The sequence below is a fragment of the Cupressus sempervirens genome, chromosome 9 (assembly GCF_028749045.1).
Source record: "Cupressus sempervirens isolate cs-2001-9-10 chromosome 9, ASM2874904v1, whole genome shotgun sequence".
In the NCBI taxonomy this organism is placed as follows: domain Eukaryota; kingdom Viridiplantae; phylum Streptophyta; class Pinopsida; order Cupressales; family Cupressaceae; genus Cupressus; species Cupressus sempervirens.
The window spans coordinates 402,938,036-402,950,652 of NC_143126.1; the positions used below are offsets into that span (position 1 = coordinate 402,938,036).

The following is a 12,617-nucleotide window of genomic DNA, read 5'->3' on the forward strand; positions in this document are numbered from 1 at the left end:
GTAGTGGACATTATACAGTTCTTCGGTTGGTTTCACCAACTAACCAACAAACACGGTCTCCATCTTGAAATTGACCAGATCCGCTTGACTCTGAATCGTTCATTATAAAACATGGGTCCGAATCCCTTCGCCTTACAACAATTAGCATCGCCCTAGAATAGTAGGGCCACAATGACGGTTGACCCTAAGGCTGGCCCCCGGTCCTCCTCTTTCATAAAGAGGTAATATATAGGGTCCAAGGTGACCTATTGGTCGATCGAGATCTGACACTAAGACGCTATGCCATTTGCCTCTATCCAAATGTAGGATCGGATCTATCTACTTGGCACTAGGTGACTTCACGGTTGCCAAAGGAGCCCCCCGCCCCCGCCCTTCACCCCCAAGAAACATTGAACATTTATGCTACAATCTCATTACAGCCTGCCCGTATATATGTGCTAATTCAGCACGAGTCATTCATGTAGTGATTGCGGACACAAAGCAGTGAAGGAGGAACTATGCATTCTCACCTAGCCAAAGATGAAGCAATAGGGAGAAATGGCCATAAAATTCTTGGGGCAATGGCTAACAAAGCGATAGGGATGGATATGGTAGTTGCAACTGTGAGTGCTCCTCGCATGAGCAATAATCTGCCCATTTTTTTCTAGGCAGGCCTTACCTTACCTTAAAATAGTAGGGGCCCCGGTAGCCTATTATTGTAGGGGACCCCTTCTAGATTATTGTAGGGGTAGGGGTAGGGACCACCCATTAGAATGAACTATAGGAATGAAGGAGAGCATAAACCAATAAAGCTGCCGTGGCCCCCTAAAATAGATAGATTATTTGTCTGCCCTTTAGAACAGTAGGGGGCCCACCCATCCGAATTAACTATTTGAAGGAAGTTCCAAACGAACCCGACCTAATGTAGATCCCCCCTAGCCCTAGCCCTAGCCCTAGCCCTAGCCCTAGAATTTTTTAGTTTGGCATGGTATGGCACATCAAGATCAAGGAAAACCACCTCGATATGCCTTATAATAGTAGGGGCCTAGTCACCTAACTGATCTGAGCAGAGCCCAGCCTAACCATTTGAACGCAACGAAAGCACAATCCCTAATATTCTATGGGTAGAAATCCGAGCAACTTGCAAAGCATAAACACACTCGCCAATTGCCTGCACAGCTATTCTAACGTAGCCCATTTAACCCCACACACCCATAGTGCCTAAAGAAACAATAGGCCAATCAACCTCTTCAAATCAACCACATCCCCTACTATTCTAAGGGCGCCCTAAAATTCTATGGGCACCTGAACTATAGTTATGCCCGCCTATAGCTAGTAAGGGCATAATTCCAAATTTTCATTTATTGTAATGCATAAATCACTTACTAATTCAAATTGAGTTTGACTAACTAATGAGTCAAATGTCTTAAGCAAATATTGTATTTGACTTTGTTTGTTTAATAATGTGACTTGGGAGCCATGTGCTTGATGGGCCATCGTGGACGTGACTCCTTGTCAAACCACATACTTATATTTGCTTTGACTTGAAGTATGAACTAACAATTCGAACATAGACACAATGCAAGTTGTTTGTGCATTACATACTACAGAGTTCTACAGTATATAGATAATTTTGGAATTTAGTCTAATTCGATCAAGTTATTATCATTGTAGCACTGATTCCTTTCAGTAAAGGATCAAGGAAATTATATTCACATTGAACCACAAATTAAGCTAAGACAAATAGAGTTCTCTCATTCATAGATAAATCTGATATTCAACTTTCAATACTTCCAACACCATCTTCATGGTCATTGATGGAAAACGCGTCTATTTGGGACTCTTTTCAGTATATTCTTCCAATTACCAATATTTGGTTGAAAAGTAGAGGTCTTAATTGCATTAAAAGAAAGCCTGGTAAATGGCTTGATCCTGTAGGATGAGTTGGCTCGAGATTTGAAATCAAAGGAAATGGAAAGAATGACACTTCTACTTTTGCACCAGAGATTTCAATCCCATCCATCCCAAAGCTCACCACCAAAAGCCACAAGGATGTAGGTAAATTTCATAGAACAATGATGAAGAGTCGTAGGGGATTCAAATTGATTCTAGTGGTGACGAGGAACCTGAGGAGCTTGTTCTTGAAGCACCTTGCACTGCTGATGCATTTATCACAATGACACTCATAGATTTTGCACTAGTGTCAAAGGAATCAACGTAGTCTCCACTAGACATAGTCATGAATTCATTCTCCATGGTACATGTACATCTTGTGGACCCAGTTGAGGTTACACATGTTATTCTCATCTCATCGGTTGCTTCGACACTTACATCGAAGGATCAGTACAACGGTTTCAAGAATGTGTTTGACACATAAGCCATGTTCATCCCCTCTGTGTCCGTTTCAACCATGATATTGCTAGATACTTCCACAACACAATTTGAGTAGTTCATGGCTGAAGTAAGACACAACAATCCAACACTAGTGGCTATCTTAATAGAGACTCCTATTGTGACTACAGTTGTACAATTAGAGACAGAGAAAGTTACCACACTAGCAACTATGTTAGTAGTAGGTTCATCCTGTTTCACTTTATCTCCACAGTCAAGTTCAATAACAAAGAAGAGGAAGAAGGATGAACTTCCACTTAAGTATTTTGACTTTAAACAAGTCAATAAACCCAAGGCCCCTAAGAACAAAAAGACACTAACAATTTCAAGGATCATGGTTGATGCCAGTAAGGTCAAGTATGCTGAGGTAGATGAACCTTTGGTTGATAGGCTTGTTGAGGAGTTGCAATCCACCAATTACAAGTTCACCCTAGTTGAACTCGGTAAGCAAACACGCCTAAGTTGTTAGTAGGATGCAGTCACTTTTCTTACATAGATGAAAGATAAGTTGTGGGAGAAAAGAATAAGGTGAAAGAAGAAAATACATGTCTTCTTGTGGTGATTGAAAAGATGAATAACTCTTCACAAAGAGTTGATCCCATCTCCACAACATTTCTTGAGCAATTGGACGGATGGAGTGAAAGGAAAAGGCCATTGTGACTGGTGCATTCGCCTAGAATCACAAGGCATGCAAGTGATTAGGGTGCTTACAAGGTGTTAAGACGAGGAAGGGAGATCTTAGGGAAACAAAATGAGATCCTTACTTTATTCAACCGACAACTCAAACTTCTTGAAAAAGATCTTGATGGAAAAGCATAAAAGAAGTTGACTTTGATGTTTTGTGTGACTGTGGAATCATCTCTTCCGCAAAGATGTACTGTGATTACTTGCATTTGATGGTCAACAAGAAACATGTTATGCAGGGTTTGGTGATGGAGATTAAGGTAGAAGCAGGTGGATTTGACATCCAAGTGCGCATGGTCAGTGGATGTTTTCAAGAATTGACATGCAAAGTAGTGATTGAAAATGGTAAACTTGTTAAGAAAGAGGATGTTCTGACAAAGTTCATGAGAGTTGTTTGGCTATAGTTTTTGGTGGATAATTTTGATTTCAACGTGATTGATACATTGACAAGCTACAACGCTTCATTGAGCAGTTTGTAGAATAAATTGTCAAAGTGTAACAAGGTTATTTTTGAGTGTGCAAGCTAAATTCAAAAGGTAATTGTTAATACACAACGTATAGGTGATCAAGATACAACAATTGTACATAAGTCTTTGCAAAAGTTTGGGTATTTTGTTGACACTTTTTGAAAGCATTATGCAAGTGTCTTGGACATTAATTTTTTTCATGTTTTGATAGGTTAAATGTAGATTCATAGATTGCAGGTAGAGCATGAGCACTTTGTAAATAGAGGTTCACGTATACATGTATATCAGTGTCATGCAGTCTGATCACAAGTGCTTTAAGCTCTATGACATTGAATAAGACATAGTTATGTAGTTTGTTATTGAATAAGTCAAGGTGGTATAGGGTTTCCCCTTTCCTCTCCACCTTTTTCTCTCCCCCTTCCCTAAACAAAGGAGAGAACCCATTGTAAATAATCATCTTTTGCTGTAGGTAAGAATACTATGCCATGATCTCTTTTGGCTTAAAAACTCTGTGTTTCATGCTATGAACTTTCTGATTTGAGTAAACAAAACAAGAGCTCTCAAACTTTGTGTAGTGGATCTTGGGAAGAATTGGTGTTTTCTTATGTTGTTCAGTTGATCTTTTCTCTTGTTTCAAGTGATAGTTTCAGTTGTGTATATCAATTGAGCTTTCAAATTAGTTTCTTGAAGACTTTGAGCTTCAAGAAAAGAAATTGCTATAGTTAATAGTGGCTGCAAATTACCAAGGGCTAAAGACTTCGAAATTTAGTTTGAAGTTTCGTTATTTTGAAACCATTAGTAAAGAGACTTTGTGTCTCGCTAATTAATTCGAGCTAATGCAGGAGATTTTGGGTTCCTTATGTTATTCCACTAGAGTATTATAGTTGACTATATTCTTAGGAGTTTCTCTTACGTCAACCACTAAGCCACTAGCATTATCGTAGGAAAAGGAGATTCTTGTAGAATTTGAAAGTTGTAGTTACTTGTGAATCATTCCCGAAGAGAGGAATAGATTGTGAGAATCATCCTTTTTGTATAATTTCAGTTAAAATCTTGTTGATGTTACCTACAGTAAGGAGGGAGCCTCTCGTGTTGCTGGGAGGAGAGAATAATCTCACTGCATGTTGCCTAAAGTCACAATTATAATCCATCTAAGAAGCAATTGAGTTGAAGTTCCTTTCAAAAAATTTGTAATCATTTCTTGTATGCACTCTACATTTTAATGCAATATGCCCATATTGTTTGCATGGAAAGCAATATCCATGAAATCAGTAATTGGCATGGTAGTGTGTGGCATAGTTTTAGGGTATGTCCATTTGAAATCATCCTTGTTCACTTTCTTAGATTATATGTCCTTATCCTCCTTTCTTTCATCATTGTTCACATCCTTGTTTACTTTCTTGGTACTACTGAGGGTCGTAGTATATATCCTTACTGTCCAACTACTTTGTGGGTTGCAAACATTCACCATTAAAACCAAGACCAGTTTTGATAAAGGATGATCTTAGAGAGTTAATGGGATCTTCTTACATTTCCTATCTCTCGTCAAATTTCATGTTTCTGCTCAGCTGTTCCATGGTCTTTTTTAGCTTCTTTTTAGGGAAACAATCTTTGATTCAAGCTTCTCACATTTCATTATTTTTCTCTTTAGCTTCTCATACAATACATTCTCAATGCATTTGGCTTCTTTAGCTTAAATTTGCAAGTCCATAATTGTCTTCTAGATTTTTCACCATTCTTTTGAATATGATCTTTTAGGTTTGATTTCCTTTTCCTAAGAGTCTTGGTTTCCACAACAGCAATGGTAAGTTCCTCCTCAAGATCCACTATAGTGTCTTCCTTTCTTTCAGAGCTTTCGTTCGCTTTGTTTACGCACCTTAAAGTTTATTCTTTCATTTGTGTGCCCATGAAAATAATTTCTTCTCTTCTTCTTTTTGAAAAGATTTCATCACTTTTAGATGAGCTACTTCCTTGGGCATATAGGCTCTTCTTGTATCTCTAAAATCTCCAGTTCGATTTTCCTTGATTCTAATTTCTCTTATTATAATGATTCTTTTTTTGTCTTTTTTCATAATATACCTTTTCTTCTTATCTCCTTTCACTTCTAGTCCATGGATATTCTGCAGCATAATGGCCTATATCACTACAATTGAAGCATTGAAGTGTATATTTACCTTTGTGCTTGTTGGGTCTTTTATTGAACTTCTTCAAAAAGTAGTCTTCTTCCTTATTGCTTGAGCTTTCGCTTGATGTTGAAACTTTGTTCTTTATCTTTCTCAATGCCTTGAAGGCAATTGTTCACTTTGATGTTGTTTTGTTCTTGGTCCTCATTCTTATGTTGTAAGAACGCCATGCAACTCATCTATCTTCAAAGGATTTTAAGTCTTTTATTTCTTCAATAGCTGATTTTGAATTAGATCTCATAAGATGATATCTTAATGCTTTTTGCACAATAACCTCTTCCTCAATTGGTTCTTTAAGACCACAAATCACATTACAACCTAATTTTTTGCCTAATTTAAAAACATTACTATACTCGTTGAGATTTCATGTGAAGTTAGTTGACTGTTACTATTTGTTAATGAAAATGATTGTTTGAAGTGGAAATATGGTTGTGCATTATAATTTCATGTGAAGATGACATGTTAGTTAATCGTAATGATATTATTTGAGGGTGATTACTTGTTATCTTGGATTTATGGAAATATGTTATTACTCTGGTAAACTTTTCTTGTAGGAGCGCGACGAAGAGATGAAGAGGGGAAACATTTCCAAAGATGGAGTTAGGCATGGGGCACCAAATCCATCAATGAGCCAATTGGTATGAAATTTTAACTACCTTGACTAGGGATAGACGGCTAGGCAAGCAAGAGTATACTTTGGATGATCATGAGCTAACCAATAAACATATATTATTATATAATAAAAGAAAAATCACTAAGCATTAACAAAATTTCTTAGCTTTATAACTTGAGAACCTTTTGTTGTGTAAAGCATGTCTTAATATAACGACACGATGATACCTATATATACTCATACATGTACATACATATATATGTATATGTGCATAAATCAATTAAGATGTATACCTATTTTGAACGTTTACATAAAATACATATGTTTAGGATTTACATATGTGTACATACGCATGAGTATAAATAACTACACTGACATCCTTATATTAGAACATTAAGAGGGTGACGCTATTATTAGTTTTCCACCGTGGCTATGGGTTAGTATTATTTCATGAGTGGCCATATTTTCTTATTTCTTCATCGAGCCTTATAACCTTCGATGGCCCATTTTATTTTAAAAGATTACTGACAAGTATTTGCCAGTGATCATTGTTTTCTAGTAACTCTTATGCCACCTTCCATCTCGCTCTTGCTCATAATTGAGCATGCAAGGGAGTGCCTCATATTTATGATGGTATTGTTCCATCTTTGGTGAATTGTTTTCACATATTCTCAAGTTACCTATTTTGCTCTGCAATTGCATTCCTCCATATAGACACTTAGCTTTGTATTTTCATATTTGAAAGATCCTTGTCCCACAATCACAATCGTATGCCATAGGTTACTGCATAGATTAAAGGCATCGCTATCTACAACGAAGTGTATTTTGTAGGTGAAATCTGCACATTGTGGTGTGAGCCAAGTGAAAGCTCGACAAGTATAAGATTCCTGTCTTACATACTCTTTGCAAGTGCTAAAAGCTAGACATTGCAGCACCCTTCTACCATAAGGAGGCTATACTTATTCTGGTCACGCATTCTTCCATTCTAATGCTCTAGCTTCTCTCAAATTGACACATGAGGTTCTCAATTTTTAGTTGGAAAAGGAAAATGATAGTAATACAAGAAGAGTCTAACTCTAAAAATAATCTATATGCTTATTCATGAATGATTGAGTCCAAATATAAGAAATTAAAAAATATTTTCTTTACGATCTTTCTCAAAATTTGTTAAAAAGAATTCTTTACCATGCAAGTTTATATAGTGGCATGTCTCATATGCCTCTGAGATAAGCAACTCCACACCCTTAGGAAGAGCAAACAAGTAATTTTTACAAGCAATATATATATCAATAAGCCGGTTGGGCTGAATATAAATGGCTGTGAATATACACTATGCAAAAGCAGTCACTCCCAAAAATTCGTTGAGGATGACCAGTAGGGTCGAGATGAAGGGAGTGAATTGATAATCAATGAATAGCGGGCCAATCTCGCAAGATACAGATAATGAAATCAGTACCTAATAAAAATAATGAATGTAAGAAAATCAAATAATTGAGTTAGCTCATGGTAGTCCAATTTAGATCTTGTTTGTCAAGTCGAACGGCGGTGATAAAGTACATAGTGCCCACACAAATCCTTGGCCAAGGTAGGTTAGTTGCATGCTTGTTGTTGTGATCACTAGAGGTCAGAGTACTAGCAGTTGGTAGATAGTTTGATGGTAGGTATGCACAACCTAGCTGATTGACTAGTCGACACTCTAACACCAAGATGCTTAGTGGCAAGACACTAGTGTCCCAAGTCTAATCCCAAGGTAGGGAGGACCTTTCTCAGTTGAGATTGTGTGGGGATACTTGAGGGTCTACAGTTGGGAGGTTAGGCCCATGGCAATGCTTCTCCTCTCATCTAGATGCCAAGGCTTTGCACAACACAAGGACATAATCTGCATACATATCCAGTACTTTACTTTATGTTTCTGCATTTTCTATTTGATGAATATTGATCAATAGTGTAGTTAAAACAATTATTCCTTTCAATGCTTACAAATCAGTTTTCTGTTTCAATGTATTAGGGAACTAGTTAAATCAGTTGATCTTTCAATTAAAAATGAAATGTAACTGTATGAATGAGATAGGCTTAATAGATGGTAGTTATAACTGTCTTTCATGTGACTCAAAAAAGAAATGTTATTTTTCTTCAGTTAAATCAATAAATTTGGGATATTTAGATCTAGCATGTTTCCATTAAATTTCGTTAAATCCCTTCAGGTGAATATGTAAAGTAGTCAATAAACTGTCCTTATTTCATGTGAATATGAATATGAGTGTATGTTATTTTACTTTTAATTGTTTATTTTAGTGATGGTAAAATATCATGTTACAAATCGTGTTTACAACTACATCCACGCGGAGAAAGTAGGCAGCAAGATTTACTTCTTTCTTCATTTTTAAACTTTCAAATTTTCTTTGTAGGTGTGTAGCTTTGCGACCTTCACTTTTTCATCTCCTTCGTAATTCTTTTGAATCTTATTCCATATTTTTTTTGTTGTTGTGCGCTACATGACTTTGACTAGTTCAGATTTGTTGATGTGCAGTACATGCACTTAAGATTGCTTTCATAGCTTTTGCATTGTTCTTGAATGCCTTTTTCTTGGCTTGATTATTTGGAGTAGATGGTACCACATAGCCATTTACAATCACGTGCCATATATCAAATCCATGAACCATCAAATAGGCATGCATTCTAAACTTCCAAAAACTATAGTTGCTCCCATTGAACAATGGATCTAGGCTTGAAGAATGCTTTTCTTGACTCACCATGCATGTGCTTGAGATCTTTTCTTAAAGTAGTTATGCTTTGTTGAAGAAACATGGTTTTGATACCAATTGAAGGAACACAAACACACACACACACTTGTACTGAGAGGGAGGGGGGAATTGGCATAAGGCCAACTATCTCAATTTTTAATTTTAGCAGGCTCATAGAAAAGAAAGGGCACCCATACAATTAAGATCTAACAATAAGAGACAAGATGCACACACGATCTTATGTGGAAACCCTTGCAAGAGGAAACCATGGAAAAATATTGCTTTTTATATGGATCTTTTTTACAAATTTGTAGGCTGCAACCCACACAAGACACCAATTTTCTCCATTGAGCTCAACCCAGCAAGAGACTCCAGTCTCTTGAATAAGAGGCTCCAACCTCAGATCTCCCCAAATAGAAGGCAACAACCTTCGAGATGTAGGATGATAATGGTATTGATGGATCTTTCCTATAATCTTTGAATGACTTTAACTAAGTCTGCCTTATAGCTACAACAAAATCTCTTTTAAGACTTGCTTTAAATTTGCAACAAAAACTCCTTAAGGTCTACGACAAAATCTTCTGTTAGATCTGTCTTATATCTTCTTCAGGACATGCAATGAGTTTTCTTGAGATATGCTTCAAAGCCACTCTAAATCTTATCCAAAAATTGCTTTACGTGTGCTATATAGTCCCCTCCAAAGTTCTGCTACAGATCTGCAAGAATTCTACTCATAGATCTATTTAAATCTGCTAACTAACTTTGTCCGCTCATAAAGTCTGATATAATTCTCCTCTTCAATCTTCTATATACCTGATATTTAACTAATTGAAAAAAGCTCTTTACCGAACCCCATGCGTATACCTGATGTTTACCTAATTAAAAAAAGATCTTTGCTATAATTCCTTTTATGATTAATGTTGACTTCTAAGAGGAAAGTAGACACATCTAGTTGATTTAGGATATTCCTCAACATGGAAATATTACCTCTTTTATTTTATAACTGCTCACGTGTACTTGATTTAGGATACTTCTCAACATGAAAATACTTACCGCTTTAGTGATAACTGCTAATGGATTTATTACTTTGAGATTGATATCTAACAAATATTAAGTCTCTTTTTGTTTCAATGGGTTAATTAATTTTAGAACATAATTAAATCTAAAGTGGAAAGTAGAGGGGCATTACATCCCCAAAGTGATGTCAAAACTCCATCGGACACAAATGTTGCATGTTGCATTGAAGAATTTGATGTCTTTTATTTATTGAGAAATGTACAAGTTTTGTGGCTAAAATGAGATGAGTAGGTTGGTAGCTCAACAGATTTTTAAAAGTACATGCTTAAGACAATTTAGACTTTGGAAGATACTTCTTGTGCCATGAAAATATGAGCAAAAAGAGTTTTTCATGTACATGACCATATTAATGCTTTTTATATGTGGAACTGCAACCTGACAATATTTATCTTAACTCAACCGACACTTATTGCTCTTATTTTCCCTGCAGCATAAAATATAGCTATATAATCTTATTGTGTAATGTTTCTTTGGAGAAAATATTGTTGGGTTTTAAATGCTGTGGAAAATAAAATTTGGGAGGCGTACAAGGAAATTGTAATTTTAAATGTTATTCTTAGTTTGTAAGTATTTGTCAAGGAAGTAATCATGTAATCTTCATTGGTGACATTTGAAGGTGGCTTCATATGCAATCAAGAATATTGAAGAATACCGAAACTTTTGTGCAAGGCCAGATAGTTATAGACCACAGTCTAGCGAAATTCGAGGGGTAAGATTTCTTGCTAATTGAAATATAGAATTTCTCAAAATCTTGATGTAGTGCAATTTTTCATTATTTGATTCTTTGACAGCCTTGTGAGAAATAAAATAGATTTGTTGAAAAGAATCTGTCAGACTAGTCATCTCGTTGTTCGGTTTATCATGATTGGGGCTTTTCAATGTCATTGTGCAAAGGACTCTGCTTGCTATATTTGTCATTTAGTATTGCATAAGTGCATTGCAACAATATTTTGAATTTTCGATTCACAAAATCAATAAGATTTCTAATGTAAGTTATATGACTCTTTGTGCCAAATATTTTGCAAATAGTTTTGTATAGGTCTACTAGTTCATGGTCTTCATTCATGATACAATGTTATTGAAGTTTTAATGGGATGTTGATTTATAAACTTTTATAGATTGTCGACGGAAGTTTGTGATCTATCCTCTCTTTGAAATGTTGGTAGCATAGGGGCATTTGTTAAGATCTTTAGTATAAAGGTTAAGATACAACTCTCAGAGGTTTTTGGACAAAGTAAATTACAATTGGATACTCTAGTCACTGTAGAAATGAAATGTTTTTTCCTTATGGGCAGAACCATAGTCAAACAAATAGAAGTTTCAATATCTAGATGTCTAACATAAAACTTTTCTTTATGCTGCTTTGCAGGCCATCCTTTGGCTACCATAGAATTAATTTCTTCCCAGAAGAGTCTAAGAGACTAAGAACTGGGAACTTGTTCGCCACGTTATTGTGTGCTAAAATGTTGTCACACTTCTATGAATCATTACATGTAAGAAAACTCAAGAATGAGCCCTCACAAATCGATCCATAGCTCTCTGCTCATAGAGTGCAAGGGTTTGCAATGGAGGCCCTCAGTTTGACCTATTTTTGTGCCCATGCAAGTACACCATGAGATGAGAGATTCAAAGAGGAAAAGCAAGAATGCTAGTCTCCATGATCTTCAAATATGCATGAAAATAAGATCTAATCTATGAAAGAAAAATCTAATCTATAAATGCAAGATTTAAGCTAAAAGCCCATGATGGGTGCAAGAGAGAAAAAGACAAGAAAATAGAAGTTCTCCACAAAAAGCTTTTGTATTCAAACTCCTTCAAAAATTGGTCTTCAAACCTGCAGCATAACGATAGCATAATCATGGGTGTCTAACATGAGGAGAGGGCTCTCCCTTATAAAGGAAATTATGGAGGTGAGAGGCTCCTCACAACCAATATGGGATAATAGAGCTTGATCCATGTGAGACAAAATTCCACCAATGAGAAAAGAGGAGTGGTTGAGAAGAAATTGGTGATCCATGTGAGACAAGATTCCACCAATTAGAAAAGAGGAGTGGTTGAGGAGAAAGTGGAAAGATAAATCCCACTTAAATCACTTTTTTTAAGTGTAGAGAAATTAAATAAAAAGAATTTATTTTATTTCCTTTTTTTATCAAAAGAGATATTTAAGTGGGATTTTTATTTAATTAAAAGGGAGCAAGTTCTTTTTAATTAAATAGAAGATATTTAATTAAATTAAAAGAGAGGTTTTTCTCTTAATTAATTAAATGTGGATGAACTGTTTAATTAAAAGAGAGGTTTTCTTTTAATTAAATGGGGATTTTATTTTATTTAATTAAAAGAGAAAATTTTCTTTTAATTAAATAAGACTTGGAATAAAATGATCAATCTTAGAAATGAAATAAATCGAATTTGATCAAGGAAATTGATTTGAATATATTACAAACCATTGATTCAGAAAATTTGATAAATTGACAAATTG

General features: G+C 35.6%; 1 protein-coding gene across 3 annotated transcripts in view; it reads left to right on the forward strand.

Moving 5' to 3' along the window:
- LOC149538960 (chromophore lyase CRL, chloroplastic-like) overlaps positions 1–12,617 on the forward strand; it is a 251,884-nt gene that overhangs the window by 219,332 nt on the left and 19,935 nt on the right. For 2 of the 3 annotated variants that reach the window (XM_089800353.1, XM_089800354.1), the window contains one exon: positions 10,755–10,847. In XM_089800353.1, the coding sequence (XP_089656479.1) occupies positions 10,755–10,847 (93 nt within the window). Of the gene's footprint in view, positions 1–6,258; positions 6,343–10,754; positions 10,848–12,617 lie in introns of all 3 variants that reach the window. The other variant, XM_089800352.1, reaches the window with a different exon arrangement.